The sequence below is a fragment of the Heptranchias perlo genome, chromosome 36 (genome assembly GCF_035084215.1).
Source record: "Heptranchias perlo isolate sHepPer1 chromosome 36, sHepPer1.hap1, whole genome shotgun sequence".
NCBI classification, from domain to species: domain Eukaryota; kingdom Metazoa; phylum Chordata; class Chondrichthyes; order Hexanchiformes; family Hexanchidae; genus Heptranchias; species Heptranchias perlo.
This window is the reverse complement of record NC_090360.1, coordinates 14,895,667-14,909,475: the sequence shown is the minus strand read 5'-3', so window position 1 is coordinate 14,909,475 and position 13,809 is coordinate 14,895,667. Positions and strand designations below refer to the sequence as shown.

The window sequence follows — 13,809 nt, the reverse complement described above, 5'->3', positions numbered from 1 at the left end:
GAGCAGTTGACTGGCAGGGTGTTTTAAAGGGACACCATCTTCATGAAAAAATATTTAGCAAACCTTTCTTTATTTGTTTAGAACCATGATGAAATGTCATAAATCACAATGAAGTATACATATCAAGTCTTCATGGTGAAATTAAAAGAGTTGTTCTCTTTCTTGAAACAAATGAAAGATTTGCCAACATTTTGCCTCTCCGCATGACTAAGTCAGTCTGTTGAAAAGGGAACTCTGTTACGTGAGTAAGGAAATACAGAGAATTTTTTAACGTTGACACTTCCAAACAATATCAGTTTAGATTAGAAGAGCCATATTATTGTAGTTTCATATAAATGTCTGACTGGTCAAGAGTAGGTTTACAGCAGTGATGGCCAACCCCAGGCATGCAGGCCACAAGTCGCACGCCTCTCTCCGGACAATGGCACGCCACGGCATGCAGGCCAGTCGAGTGCGGGCCAGTCGAGTGCGGGCAGACGGTGGCGGTTGCTAGCCTGGGATGTGAAGGACACTCTGCTCCGAGTGCGTCACTCGATTGGCGAGCTGTATTCCTCAGAGGCCAAGCTCCATGGGATCCAGGTGGAGGCCGAAGCTCTCGACCAATCATTTCTCGCCACCATCAGGATGCAAGACGAGCTGTTCCCCAACCACGGCCTAGGCCGGGGGCCTGAGCTCCCAGCAGTGGCGGGGGGACATCGTCAAACAGACCTTCCGGCTGTGTGGGGTGAACCAAGAGCGGGGATTGTCCCAGCTCGCCGAGAACCTTTATCAGAGGCTCTGCGGCGCTAGGAACTGGGAGGAGTTCGCCAGTGTGTGGTACACTCTGACTCACTGTCACTAACTGGGAATCCGCATGGCAGTTATCTCCAACGTTGACCGCCGTTTGGAGCAGATTCTAGCCAACTGCGAGCAGCATTTTGAATCTGTGTTGACATCAGAGGACATCGGGGCAGCCAAGCCAGACCCCCGCATCTTCATCAAGGCCCTGGGCATGGCTCAGGTGGATCCCGAGCAGGCCACGCACATAGGAGACGATGTATGGAAGGACTATCTGGCAGCCAGGACTGTGGGGATGGAGAGCTACCTGATCTGCAGAGAGGAGGAGGAGGAGCCCGTTGGGGCGAAGGGACTGGTGCCCACGTGAGAGTTGGTTTATCGCTTAGTGGGGGGAGTTAGCGGTTGTGAGTTGGTCAGTTAGTGTAAATTTGACTGATATACAGAGGGGTCTGTCTCCCCCCTCCTCAGTATGCACCACCTGTGAACAACCATTCGAGATGAATTCTGGAGAATGTTGCACAAATTACAAACATTAAACAAAAGTTCGGTACTTTCTGGGTCTCTCATCTGATGACATTATTTTCAAACAAAGAGTCCAATAATTAACATTTTGCTGTGGCGTTTTGGGTAATATTTTAATTCTGAAATAAACATTTTCCTTCATTTGACCAGTTTCTCTTGTGTTCAATATTAGAGAATAGAATTTCCCACATTATTCTCTTCACCTCAGCGTCCTGTACTGTTGAACACATGTGAGGTGCAGTGACACTAAAGTGTTTGTCTCGAATCAAGCCGACAGTTTATTGTGCGTTATCGATAAAAGCGCCTTGTGACATCTCTCCGAAATGTCTGAGCTTCACATACACAATGAAGTACACTGAGATGTAGCAGCAAGCAGGTTCAGAAGCCACATTAAGTATCATAGAATCATGAAATCATAGAAAGTTACGGCACAGAAGGAAGCCATTCGGCCCATCGTGTCCGTGCCAGCCGAAATGTATGCAAGGTTGCCATGTTTAATTTGTAGACCTGGTGACCATTACATAATTATTGGCCCTATAACAACTGTTGGAGTTATTATTATTGGTTTTATTCAGCTAAGATTGTCAAGTTAAAAAAATTAGTTTTATTCATGACAATATTCTGCAAGTGGTATGCCTGCACATTCTAGTTTCACAATGTGGCACTCCTTTGCAAAAGGTTGGCCATCACTGGTTCACAGCGATAATTATGGGAATAAGAGATATTCTCTGTTGAATAATATCCTGCATACCTGTTCAAGCAAAGTGGCATTTTAGCACCACAATGTAAGACATGTTGAGGAAGATTTTTAACTTTCTGCCTGAAATGGAAATGAAAAGTCGGACAATCTCTTTAACGGGCGGGCAATTCCGGCAATGCTTGTTTTATCCCCGGCAGCAAGTTTAAAATCCACTCCGGAACATTCTCCCTTCCCCCCTCTTTCCATTGATTGCTGCTGGGGTATTCACAGGCATCTGTAGCCCCCTGGTACTTTGCCATGTAAGAGACAGTGAGTGTTGACAGGGTGTTGAAGTGTAGAGGGCATTATAGTTCGGCTAGATCCTGTTCTCACCCAGTGTCCACACAGATGCACAGTAGATCAGAAGCAGCTTTGATTTTCCTGCTCCCTGGTCCTGAAGCCAATTGGAATGCCCCAGCTAAGGTCATTAGCTATCACATCTCTGGAATCAAGCACATGATCCAAAACCAAAACCATTATTTTTGAGGTAGGGGCTGTTTTCCAGATCAAAGCCCATTGGTAAGAGATATCAGTTATTATGATTCTGTGTTTTACAATGGGAAAAAAATAAATGCAATAGGTCATTAGTGAATGTGCTTTGATGGACAGAATAGCCTTTACTTTGATTTTTTTTATCTTCTGTTTTCTTGCAGTATTCACAAGGGTATTAATGGATATGGAGCCAGGGCGGGAGGATGGAGTTAGGGTACAGATCAGCCATGATCTCACTGAATGGTAGAACAAGCTCGAGGGGCTGAGTGGCCTACTCCTGTTCCTATGTTCCTATCTTCTAGAGGTCAATTAAGTGCAGCAAAGTTAAGACAGGGAATTGTCATCTTTACTGAAAGAAAGACAGTATCCCTTTAAATGTCCTTAATCAAATAAGTTAAAACAAACATGACCTAACAGTGCCACTGTAAAAGATGTAACTTAGAAACTTATTATAAAGAATAGAACCATTCTCTTTAATACAATTAATGAAAATATTATTGAATTACAAACAAAATTAATTCAGATGTCACTAGTAAGATTATACTAGTGATAATTCTTTCTCCATTATGCAGAATTTTAATTACTGTATATATTTTAAATGCCATAGTGTCCAAGCTTTTGTCACTGTGGGCCTCTTAGATATATACCATGGAACTTTGCAGGCCACATATAAAGTTTAAATCAATGCCTCCCACTAATTTCCATTTATCTCAGATTGTGGTTACCAATATATGTTGGTGTTCTGATATATCCACCAATGAAGTAGCAGCCTAAAAATCTTCCTCAACATGTCTTACATTGTGGTGCTAAAATGCCACTTTGCTTGAACAGGTATGCAGGATATTATTCAACACAGAATATCTCTTGATCCCATAATTATCATTGCAAACCTACTCTTGACCAGTCAAACATTTTTATGAAACTACAACAATATGGCTCTTCTAATCTAAACTGATGTTGTTTGAAAGTGTCAATTTTACAAAATTCTCTATATTTAAACAGAACAATTCAGCAAGTATGAAATATAAACACAAATAGAACTGACTTGCCTAGGCTTCATGAATACACGTGGCCCATGCTCCACAGTTTGGACACCTCAACCATACCCAGTGCAAGTAAACATTTAGAATAATCAACAAGAGACAGACTCAAACTCAAATGTATGATTCATCACTTTCAAAAACAGCCACTAACCAGTGAACTACAAGACCTTGAATAGAAGTCCATGAGATGCTGAAAAGCAATATGGTCTTTGCAGTTCAATATGATCTTGTGTTTAGGGGGCATCTTTTAACAATGACCAGTAATCATTATATGATTAATTCCAAAATAAATGTGTTTGTTATCCAATGAATTGATGTCCTCCCTGTGGATAATCAGGTTTCATGCTATACTTAAATAATGCTCATTCTTTGTCAGAGATACAAGGGAGAGGAGTAATAACGTTACCAATCAGAATGGGAGTCAAAACCATACAAGGTGTGGATCCCCAAATATTCTTAGTCAATAGGCTGTTTATTGAAAATTACAGAGGATTAAACATCGACTTCCTTGGAATTGAATTATTTCCCACCTGTGCAGCACAGTTGGGAAATGCACAGCTAAACTCATTGTGGGACTATATGACCTGCTGAATATAACTTCGACCATCTCAGACCTCCAAAGCAGAACAGGGCTTCAACGCAACAATATTGTTATAGTTGGCCATTCAAGACTGAACTTCAAAACCTTTGGTAGAAAAACACTAAACTGCTACAAATGGTCATGTTTGAAAGAATCCCAGAATCTTGATCTAAAGCCATATCCATCTTTCCATTAAAAAAAATCCATTGTAGCAGAGTGCAAAAGTTGAATGATACAATCTGGGGATAATAGGGGTGTTGTGAACAGGGATTATTTTAAATTAAATATTCAGCCCCATTTTGGATAGATAATCCAACATTGGCACCAGAAATTTGGTGCCACTTATGTCGCTATTTTATTACCCAGTCTTCTCTTTTACTCCTTTCACTCCTGGTGGTGACCTGCACTAGTTACCCTGCCCCTTCACCTGGGCTTCTCAATGTTAAAAAATAAGCCTGCTCCTTCAATGTTCTCTCCTCTCTTTACCCCAGAGGACACATTTGGGCTTTTTCAGCACTGTTGTGTCGCCACATCCTATGTTTGGATTACACTGAGGGCTCTAATTATCAAAGGTCAGAGCAGAATGGCATTTTTCACCCCAAATTGGTCCACCTCCCAAAAATAGCCTTATTACATTGACTCCTAAATTAACCGGGTGACTTGTCACATTCTAAGTGCTATTCATTGGGTATAAAGTTCAGCTTTCAACAGTATGCGCATTTAACCAATTATTACTTATTTAACGTTGTTGATATTCTGCTCATTTTGTCAACTGTCCATCGTAGTTTGGTTCTGGGCATCAGCACCTTGCTAGGTTTGGCTCACTTAAAAACCTCTGAAGACACGATCACCCTTTCGGGGATGATCTGAATAGAAATGACAAAACGTCACATTATGCTCACTCCTACTTTTTCTTATTAACTGTCTGTGGTCCAAAGCGAACTTACTATTTCACCCACTTGCGGACTGTGTACCCTGCAACACAGTTGTTCATTAGCTACCACGGGTAACTAGAAAGAACAATGGCATTGTTATGAGCAACACATGGATTGTGTATATCAATTTTTCCGGTTGCAGCATCTGTGACAGATTACAGATCTGTTAGTAGTTTAGAGTAGTTTGGGGTTCAGAGTCTGCAGTGTATCTCCACACTAGAAACACGTCACTTGCAGTTAATGTGAAGCCAACATCAAACTTAATCCAATGGGGGAAAAAACTATTGTGGTTTGATTCACTCTGCAGCAGCTAACTGGAGCTGGATGACGAGACGCCGAGATTAACACAAGCTGTATCTAATTCTGCTTGTGATACCGTTTTTTAAAAAAACAATTACGCCTGTTTATTCTGATTTAAGTATATTTAAATATTTTGCTTTGACATTTTAAATGGTTCTCTTTTTCTAGTAAATCTTAATTCTTATATTTCAATGTATAAACGATTAAAGTAAAAACTAAAACTTATAAAAAGCGAATATAAATTCTGTTCTATTTTTGTTATCAAAGTCCAGGCTCATTCCAATTAGGAGATGTCACACTTACTTGATACAAACTCATAGTATATTCACAAATACTTTCTGAAATATAGTTTATTTGTTCTGCCCCACTGGTACTATTATCAATAGCTATGTGTATTTTGTTGATCTATGATGAAAGATAAATCGTGAGAGCATATGCTGACAATCAAATGCATTTTCCAAGTAACAGTGGGTCCGGAGCACATTATGTAACATAGCAACTCCGCCCTCACATCTCCATGTTCGAACTTTTTTTGAGGAGTAACAAGTCGCACGTGATTTTTAAAAAATGTTATCCCTGCCAGCATTCTACGTTTAAAATAACAGCGGGTCACAGATAGTCAGAACTCGGTGCTGCGTTCATAGCAAAAAAAACGCACTGCGTCCTACTGTCACGTTCTGTGTTTGTTTTGGGGGGAACTGTGAGCAGGTTGTGTTTATCACAACAGTAATGGATGGATCGGCGATCAATTTCGTTTACTCCAAGTGAATGATGTGATGACATTTCGGGCCCTCGATGGGGAAACAACAGATGTGAGAGAGAGCCACATAGGGGCGGGGAGACCACCCGTTATATTATCGTTTTATAAATTCCTATTATTAGAAAACCTGAATCACCATAATCGGAATTATGAAGCATTTCTATTCTACTTGAGATACTTTAGTCTAACCACTCCTCTCTCATTCTGCGGGCTGGCACACTCCCTCTTTTGTCAACTAATGATATTCAATGCATTCTATTTCTGCGCTCTTTCACAAATTTGCCTTAAACAGCGTCGGAAGAGATTCCAGTCCAGCCTTAAGGATGCGATTAATGTTCTGCTGAAGAAGAGGAAAATGCCAACCACATCGCATTATATCACATCACCAGGGCCTGGTGTATAAATACTTAATGTCATAAAGATAATATCAAATCTCCCCTTTATCGCTGACAGATTTAATTGACAAGAAAACTTGACATAACTTATTTAAATTGTGTGTATTTCAAACTCTTGGCTTTCAGACAAGAAAATGTCTCAAGCGGGTCAGTAGATCAAGGACAACGAAAGAGGTGCTGGCAGGTCAAACGTGTACTCCTACATGAGGCAAGTCACGGTATTCGCTTTCTTTCACACCAGTGTGCTGAATATCAGCACCCTTCACTAGGTATCTGGGCAGCCAGCGCACCATTGTACCAAATTGGCCTGTTCTGTCAGTATTGAAAGAGGCTCCGTCATACGTTTTTTTTTCTGGTTAATTAAGAGTTTGGTTCAGACTTTGGTGTTTCAATCTGCTCTTAAAGTTTATATCAATTGTTCTTTGATTAAAGTTTAATGTCACCCTCCTAGTTTTCCAACGGGGAGATGTCAATTTCTACCTGGTAATCTACCATACGGGCTGCAGACAAATAACGAAGAAAGACAAGACTCACCTTTTAACGTTGCAACTTGGGTTAGAGCTTGAGCATAAGTGGCATTATTGAGGAGAGTGCTAGGCAAGCAGGAAGGGAAGAAGGGAGCTGTGGGACCCACAGTCCTGCTGAGACTGAAAGACAAACGTAATATTAACGGGACGATTTTGAAAGAAACATATATCTCTATACACAGGCGTGTACATCCCGTGTGTGATGAATTATGATTTTTCCCTCTTACTTTTGTTGCATTTCCAAAGATTCTTTTTTGTTCCTCTGCTGCTCTATCTGGGAGGGGGAATTTAAGTTCCTCGTGGCCGGTGAGCCATCGGCTGCCGCCTCTTTCCCTCCTTCTTGGTCAGAATTCCCTCTCTCTGTTTTTCTCCATTTCGCCCTTCGGTTTTGGAACCACACCTGCCAAGTCAATGTTTAAAAGTCAAACCCAATCTCGCGGTGCCCATCCTCTGCTTTTTGTTTTATTTACTGCCTTTTCCCCGATACGACCTTAATAACCAAAGCTTAAGTCTGAAACAAAAGCCGATTCTCGTGGTGTCAGTTATCTTACGCCGACCCTAAACTTAGGCAAAAAAAAATAATCGCACTACCTCTGTGGGACACATCGGCCGTAAAGTTCTTTCAGTGCCTGTATGCAACGTTATTTGCGAATGTGTTCTCAATATTATGCATGAAATCGGCTATAAAAGTGTAAAATACAAGGGCCTTACTGGTGAGAATCAAAACTTTCTCCCTCCTTCCCACTGACAGTCACATCAATGTCACCAGATTGTTGAACCCAATCGAGTACTGTACAACCCTCTCCCTGATTTCAGATCATCAGAAAGACTCTGATTGGTCCGTTTTTAAAATTTTGTGACATTGACAAGAACGTGCAAGGGGAAAAGGTGACATCACCGAGTTAATAGCCACTAGATTCACGTTCTATCAAAAAGCAATAAATACATCTCAGATTCATAAGCATTAATTTAATCTGGTTTCCCTAAATTTTCCCAGATCCCATAGGGCTAAGGGCAGACCTCTCCCCTATATATGTGTGCAATTTAAATTGCAGTTGGCTTCACAAAGATATTAATGACTTTATAATCATGTAAACTTGGGTCAGTTAAGTGTGGACCAGATGCAGACAACTTCTTGCATCATAATTGAATGAAGGTCGTTGGCTATAACAACATTTAATTGAGCAATTTTTCATTATCATATTTTAATGACTTTCCACTGACAGTTAGCCTGCTACTGAGTAACATGCATGATGAAGTCGTTTATTTCCTATTTAGTGATTGTTTGACAACATCAGCTTCGATTAAGGCTAGGCTTTCTAACGCATTAATCATATTTTAGTGGCCTACAGATTCCGCACAGCGTTTTTTCTTGTTTTGTTTTGGTAGCTTCCCTTTTGTCTCAAAAAAAAATAAAATAAAATGACGATTCAAAAGACCATGCTTTAGTGTTTGCAGAATAATTGTCTCCATTTGCTATCTCACCCTTGCACCTTCCAGCACAAAGTCGTGATCTGCCCGTCCTGAATGTTCCCTAATTGCTACATTTATCTTAATTTGCAGTTTCTTCTTAGGCAGTGGGGACCAGGCGACGTTGAGTGAGCACTTAAAACATATCTAAAACAGGATTCCATTCGAAAATAATAATGCGCCTCCGTGTGAACGCCGATTCATGTCTAGATTTAATAAGCAGGATCCCTTAATCCGTTTATGGAAGAATAATGTGTTTACAATCCCTAATATAGAGCAATGAAATCCATTATCTCGCTGCATTCATTGGGTTTTAAACGATAGTACCATGACCCAGAGGGACTAGAGTCAAACTATTATAATTCTTACAATTACATTCACTCATAGATCTCACCTAGAGCAAATCTGAAAGCGTTCAGAAATGCTTTTGCTTGTGCAATTTCTTATTAAAAATGGTGTGTTCTTTTCTGTACAAATCAAAATGCATTTGTGTTCAAATGTTTGCAGCCAGATAGTTTAAGAACTCGATCTACGATACAGCTTCCTGCTCTTATTCAGCTAAACATGAAAATCAGTTTGGGTTCAAATTTTAAGAGGTAGTTTGGAGCTTTTTTCAAGGCAAGGAAATGGATGTGCATTGATGTAATTTAGTGCCTTAGAGACACGGACAAATTAGTGTAGAACATTATCACTAGTTAATTATGAATGACCGATTAATCAACCTAATCTAATATTCCACATTATGTTGACGTTATTAAAGTGCATCACATAAATGACAGATAGTCTTTCATTTATTTTATCTCCAGCCAAATGTGCACTTTGTACTGACAGTATCAAAAAGTCTGAGCGAGTAGCTCTTTTTAAAAACATGTTTACCTGAACTCTAGCTTCAGTGAGATTTATCTTCATTGCGAGCTCTTCCCTGGTGAATACGTCTGGGTAGTGCGTCTGTGCAAAAACGGCTTCTAGAGCTTCTAACTAGGGGAGGAGAGAGAGAATGCATCTTTTGAAAAAAAAACCATCTTTATATATATCACTAAAATCGTAAACAATGGTGATTCTAAATTTGCTGCGTTTAAGAGGCAATCTGCAATGTATTTGCAAAGTGTCATCAAATTCGCACACATTACAAATGTTCAGGTTTTTGCTAATAGTTACAATTGTTTTTAGATGGTTTGTTTTTAGTCTAAACCTCGGTGAAATATACGTTGCTAAATTTCACTGGGAATGGCAATCAACTCAATTCGCGAAATCCAAAAGTGAGTTTGATTTGTAGCAAACTCAGGGCTAGCGCGGGCCTCTTTAATATAGAGAGTTTGAATGTCACTTTAAATGTAGTTCGCGACAAGATCTATAGAAGCAGGACAAACCTGCTGAAGGGTAAATGTTGTCCTGTTCCGACGTTGTTTTCTACGGAGGAAGCCATCGTCGAAATCGCTGGTGCTGTGAGCACCAAAACTGCCGGAATTCACTGAGAAAGTGAAAGGAGAAACGTTTAATGACTTTGAAATTAAGGCAAAGTTGTTAGATCGGGCTTTTAAAGAGATAAAGTGTACTTTTTTCCCCCAAGATAAAGCAAGATTCGTTTTTTTTTAATAGAACTTCAATATTTGAACCATTAAATTGCAACTAGCCTTAGTTCTGTTCATCCTTAACTTCATTACAAACAGGATAAGTAAGCAACACAGGTCAATGGATGTGTCAGTTCGGTCAGTTCAAAGCTTCTTCAATGTTGTGCTTAATTTATAGTTTTAAAAGGATGGATTTTCACCAGAATACAACTACTGTTGTTAACTGGAAAAACGTCGCTTCTCTCAAAACAAATCCAGAAAATCCCCTCAGTATTTTTCTGCCCATTATCATCTGACCTCCAACTCCTGATAAATCTTCGTAACCTTTAAGAGCTCCGTCTGGCACACTAGGGCCGAGATGCGCATAGAGGCTGATGGTTTCCAATGGATCTCTCCCCCAACCCCCCCGCCCCCGCCCCCCCCCCCCCCCCACCTTGTTTATAATTTGTTTGCAAAATAGCATAAAAGATTCATGCAGGCCGTTTGGCGAAGGGAGGAGCGTGACCACGTTTTAAAGCGTTGATTAGAAGCATGACACCAAACATCTGCGATGGTAAAAGCCTACGTTAACCCTCAGGCAAAAATGAAGGGTTTTTTTTGTATCCACAGAGGGGGGAAGCAGGTGGCAAAACGCTGCTGGGACCGACCCTCTCCTATACAGACTTGTGCTAGTACCAATACACATCACAACATGGACTGTGAGAAGAGCACTCATCTCAAATGTATATCATTACTGACTGCATCAATAATTCTGCAGAATATAGAAACGATTTAAGACAAACCTTTAAGATTATGAATAGAATGCATAACAAACGCCAAGTCAGTTATATATGGGACGAGATCTTGGTACCGCATTTTCATAACCTATTCACACTACGTGTTAATAAACCGACATAAGCTGCAACATTTGGTGATTGTTTTCCGATTTAATATTTGATTAGACGAAAAAATATGTTGAATTTAGTCTGCTGATATACGCACAATGTAAAAAATGCAGTTGCATGTAGTTTTAAACAGTTACAATCCTGCTCTACGTACAAAAGGAAATAAAGAAAACGGCTACAGATATATGGAGATTGAAAAGTTCAGTTGTCATAAGGCGCGATGTGTATTTTAAATAATAATGTTTTAAAAAATCATACATATGTTGTAGGCAGGTTATGGTTTCTGGGACATCTAATGTATTTACTTAAATGCTTTTTGTCACCTAGGTTATCTGTTTATCATCTTCATTCATAAATATATGTATATGTGCATATATGTATGTATATTTATGTATTTATGCACGTGTGATATATTATAAATTATATACGTATACAGCATTGGCGGTTCAGGTGGAAGCATAGATAGTAGATTTATATCTAAATGTACTTACACGAATTTGTCCGACAACACTCCCCGTCTAACTGCGGAGGACAGTGAAAATAGAACATCGTAGAGTCTGCAACACCGGGAGGCTGGGAAAATGTGTGGTGTATCTGAAGAAAAAGAAAGAGCATACCTTCAGCTGGTTTTCACGCGAAGCACCGCTAAAGTTTACATCGCTGGGGCGGAGGGGGGGGGGTGGGGGGAAAGCGCCACGCAGTTCTATATCTGGCATTGGCTGTTTCTGCCACATTGGAGAAAGCACAAAATGAAGTGGTCCGTACCTGGGTATAAACTGAAGCTAAGCAAATAAATGAGGATGTATGTGGCTTTGGAGGAGGCTTCGAGCTCTTACTGGCAGGGATCGCCCAACCCCTCAGCGTGTAACTGACCAGATGTCTTTATCTGTCTGCAACATGCTCAGCCTCCCAGCAACTTGCCTTTATAATCTCACGCATAATTGGCTTTAATCTAATTATTTCCAGCATTGTCTTCTGTGAGTAACTTGGATAGGTCCTTTGGGTTTTGCCAAAATGCGCACGTGGTCCGGAACGTCATTTCTGAGCAAGCAGAGCAGACTTTACTTCCATTTAAAACAAAAAAGAAACATTCCTAATTGTCCTGTGATACTTGCACGTTTCCGAAACGTAAACACACGCTCTCTCTCGCGTTGAAACACTTTCCCTACAACTGAAGATAAAAAAAATTCTTTTGATACCCGTCCTGATTGCACCGAACTAGTTTCATATTTAAAATCAATGCATAATTACACAATGCTTTGGCGATGGGCTTACTGGGAGCCCACACCGCGCACAGGCGTTAGTTTGCGAGCTGTCATACCACCAAATTTTGATTTTGCTCACAGCAAGGGGTGCATCGATTTATGCCGCTTCCCTTCGTAAATGATGTGCAAGGGGACGCTAAAAATTACTTCTAAAACGCATTAGAGGCTGAGAGCAGACATCGCGGTTTCTCTGCCTGCTGCAAATTACGCTTTAAGTACTCGCTGAAATTTTCAAGTCAGGGCGCGGGATTGGGCTAAATCACATAAACTGCAAAAAAAAAAGCAAGTATAATGGTGCATAATTGGTTCTGTAATAGCATTACACAAGGATAATAGCCTGTTACGGCCCCCTGCACTATTAAGTGTTTCCCTAGCGTAAAGCCTTTATGATATTAGGGGGGGAATATAATGATATTTTGGTTATTAAATGCGTGTAATTAATTTATGCACCACTGAAAATAAAGTTGCTTTATGACCTCTGCAAGATGCTCAGATAGAGAACCTATGAGATGCAAGTCAGACAACTGTTGATCAGTCCTCCCCCCTCCTCGATGTTCCCCCTCCCCCCTTTGTATGTATTTTAAGGTTCATTAATAGAAAAATCAAATGATTTGTTCTCTATCTCACTATCGGAACAGTACAAGTGTACAATATAGAGCACAGTCTCCTCGTGGCCTGCAGGCATTACAGCGACGGGGCTAGTGTATCTGCTCATGAATCTTCACCTAATCCACACTATTATTGACTTACCAATCAGCGAGTTTTAACGAGAAGTATAGCATGATTTACGGCTCAATTTTGCTGGTCTAACGAAGAAAATGATGTTTCATCATGGAAGTGATAATTAAATAATAATAATGATTCGAGTGCCCCGGAATACACACTCAATGAATTGGCTCCTGGCCTCATTTTTCTCAGTATCCTGCACTCCAGAAGGCGAGGTGCAAGTTCAGCACTATTTGTGCAATGCTATATAGTCTTCAGGAAAGAAAGCAAGACTTTCTCTGCTGGTCACAGCAAAAAATGATAAATCACCCCTTGCAAACGCATTATTTTTGGTCGTGAAACATATTTAATAGGTGCCCTCATTTTAACAAAACAGCCGTGAAAATAAAATGCCTCTTGACATCAGGTGGATGCAAAAGTTGCCCGTCATGCAATAAACACCGAAATTGTCCCAACAATACTTAATTTCGGCGCGAAATATTTTAATTTTGCAAAACCAAGCCTCCCTTAACAAATGTTTTTTTTTCCCTTCACGTAAATGCCATATTAGTCAAGGTGACTGGCTTTAATTTCTCCTAACCTCTTTATTGTTGGTGCCCTCCAGACTCATAATGTTAATTGGCTTGGAGTACACGGATCAGCAGTTAACCTGAGCAAATAAATCCTCTGTTGCTTTTGTCGTGAAGAAAGTTAGTACAGTGTTGGAATTGTTATTTAATGTTATAATATTAAACCAGTGCCGGCAATGAAATGGCATTTTCCTGCCAACTTTCGAATATGGACAGCCTGGAATTGGTGCTTTGTAAAATGTGACTATTGATAA

At 40.2% G+C, this 13,809-nt stretch overlaps 1 protein-coding gene and 1 pseudogene across 1 annotated transcript in view; one reads left to right on the top strand and one right to left on the bottom strand.

Moving 5' to 3' along the window:
• The window catches only part of drgx (dorsal root ganglia homeobox), a 12,119-nt gene extending 575 nt beyond the window's left edge, over positions 1 to 11,544 (bottom strand). Inside the window, exons 1-5 of the mRNA XM_067972366.1 lie at positions 11,489 to 11,544; positions 9,911 to 9,998; positions 9,417 to 9,518; positions 7,298 to 7,470; positions 7,078 to 7,190 (exon numbers count right to left, since the gene is read on the bottom strand). Coding sequence (XP_067828467.1) covers positions 7,078 to 7,190; positions 7,298 to 7,470; positions 9,417 to 9,518; positions 9,911 to 9,998; positions 11,489 to 11,544 — 532 coding nt within the window. The remainder of the gene's footprint in view (positions 1 to 7,077; positions 7,191 to 7,297; positions 7,471 to 9,416; positions 9,519 to 9,910; positions 9,999 to 11,488) is intronic.
• On the top strand, positions 109 to 1,144 carry LOC137303907 (haloacid dehalogenase-like hydrolase domain-containing protein 3; annotated as a pseudogene).
• Positions 11,545 to 13,809: the final 2,265 nt, after the last annotated feature.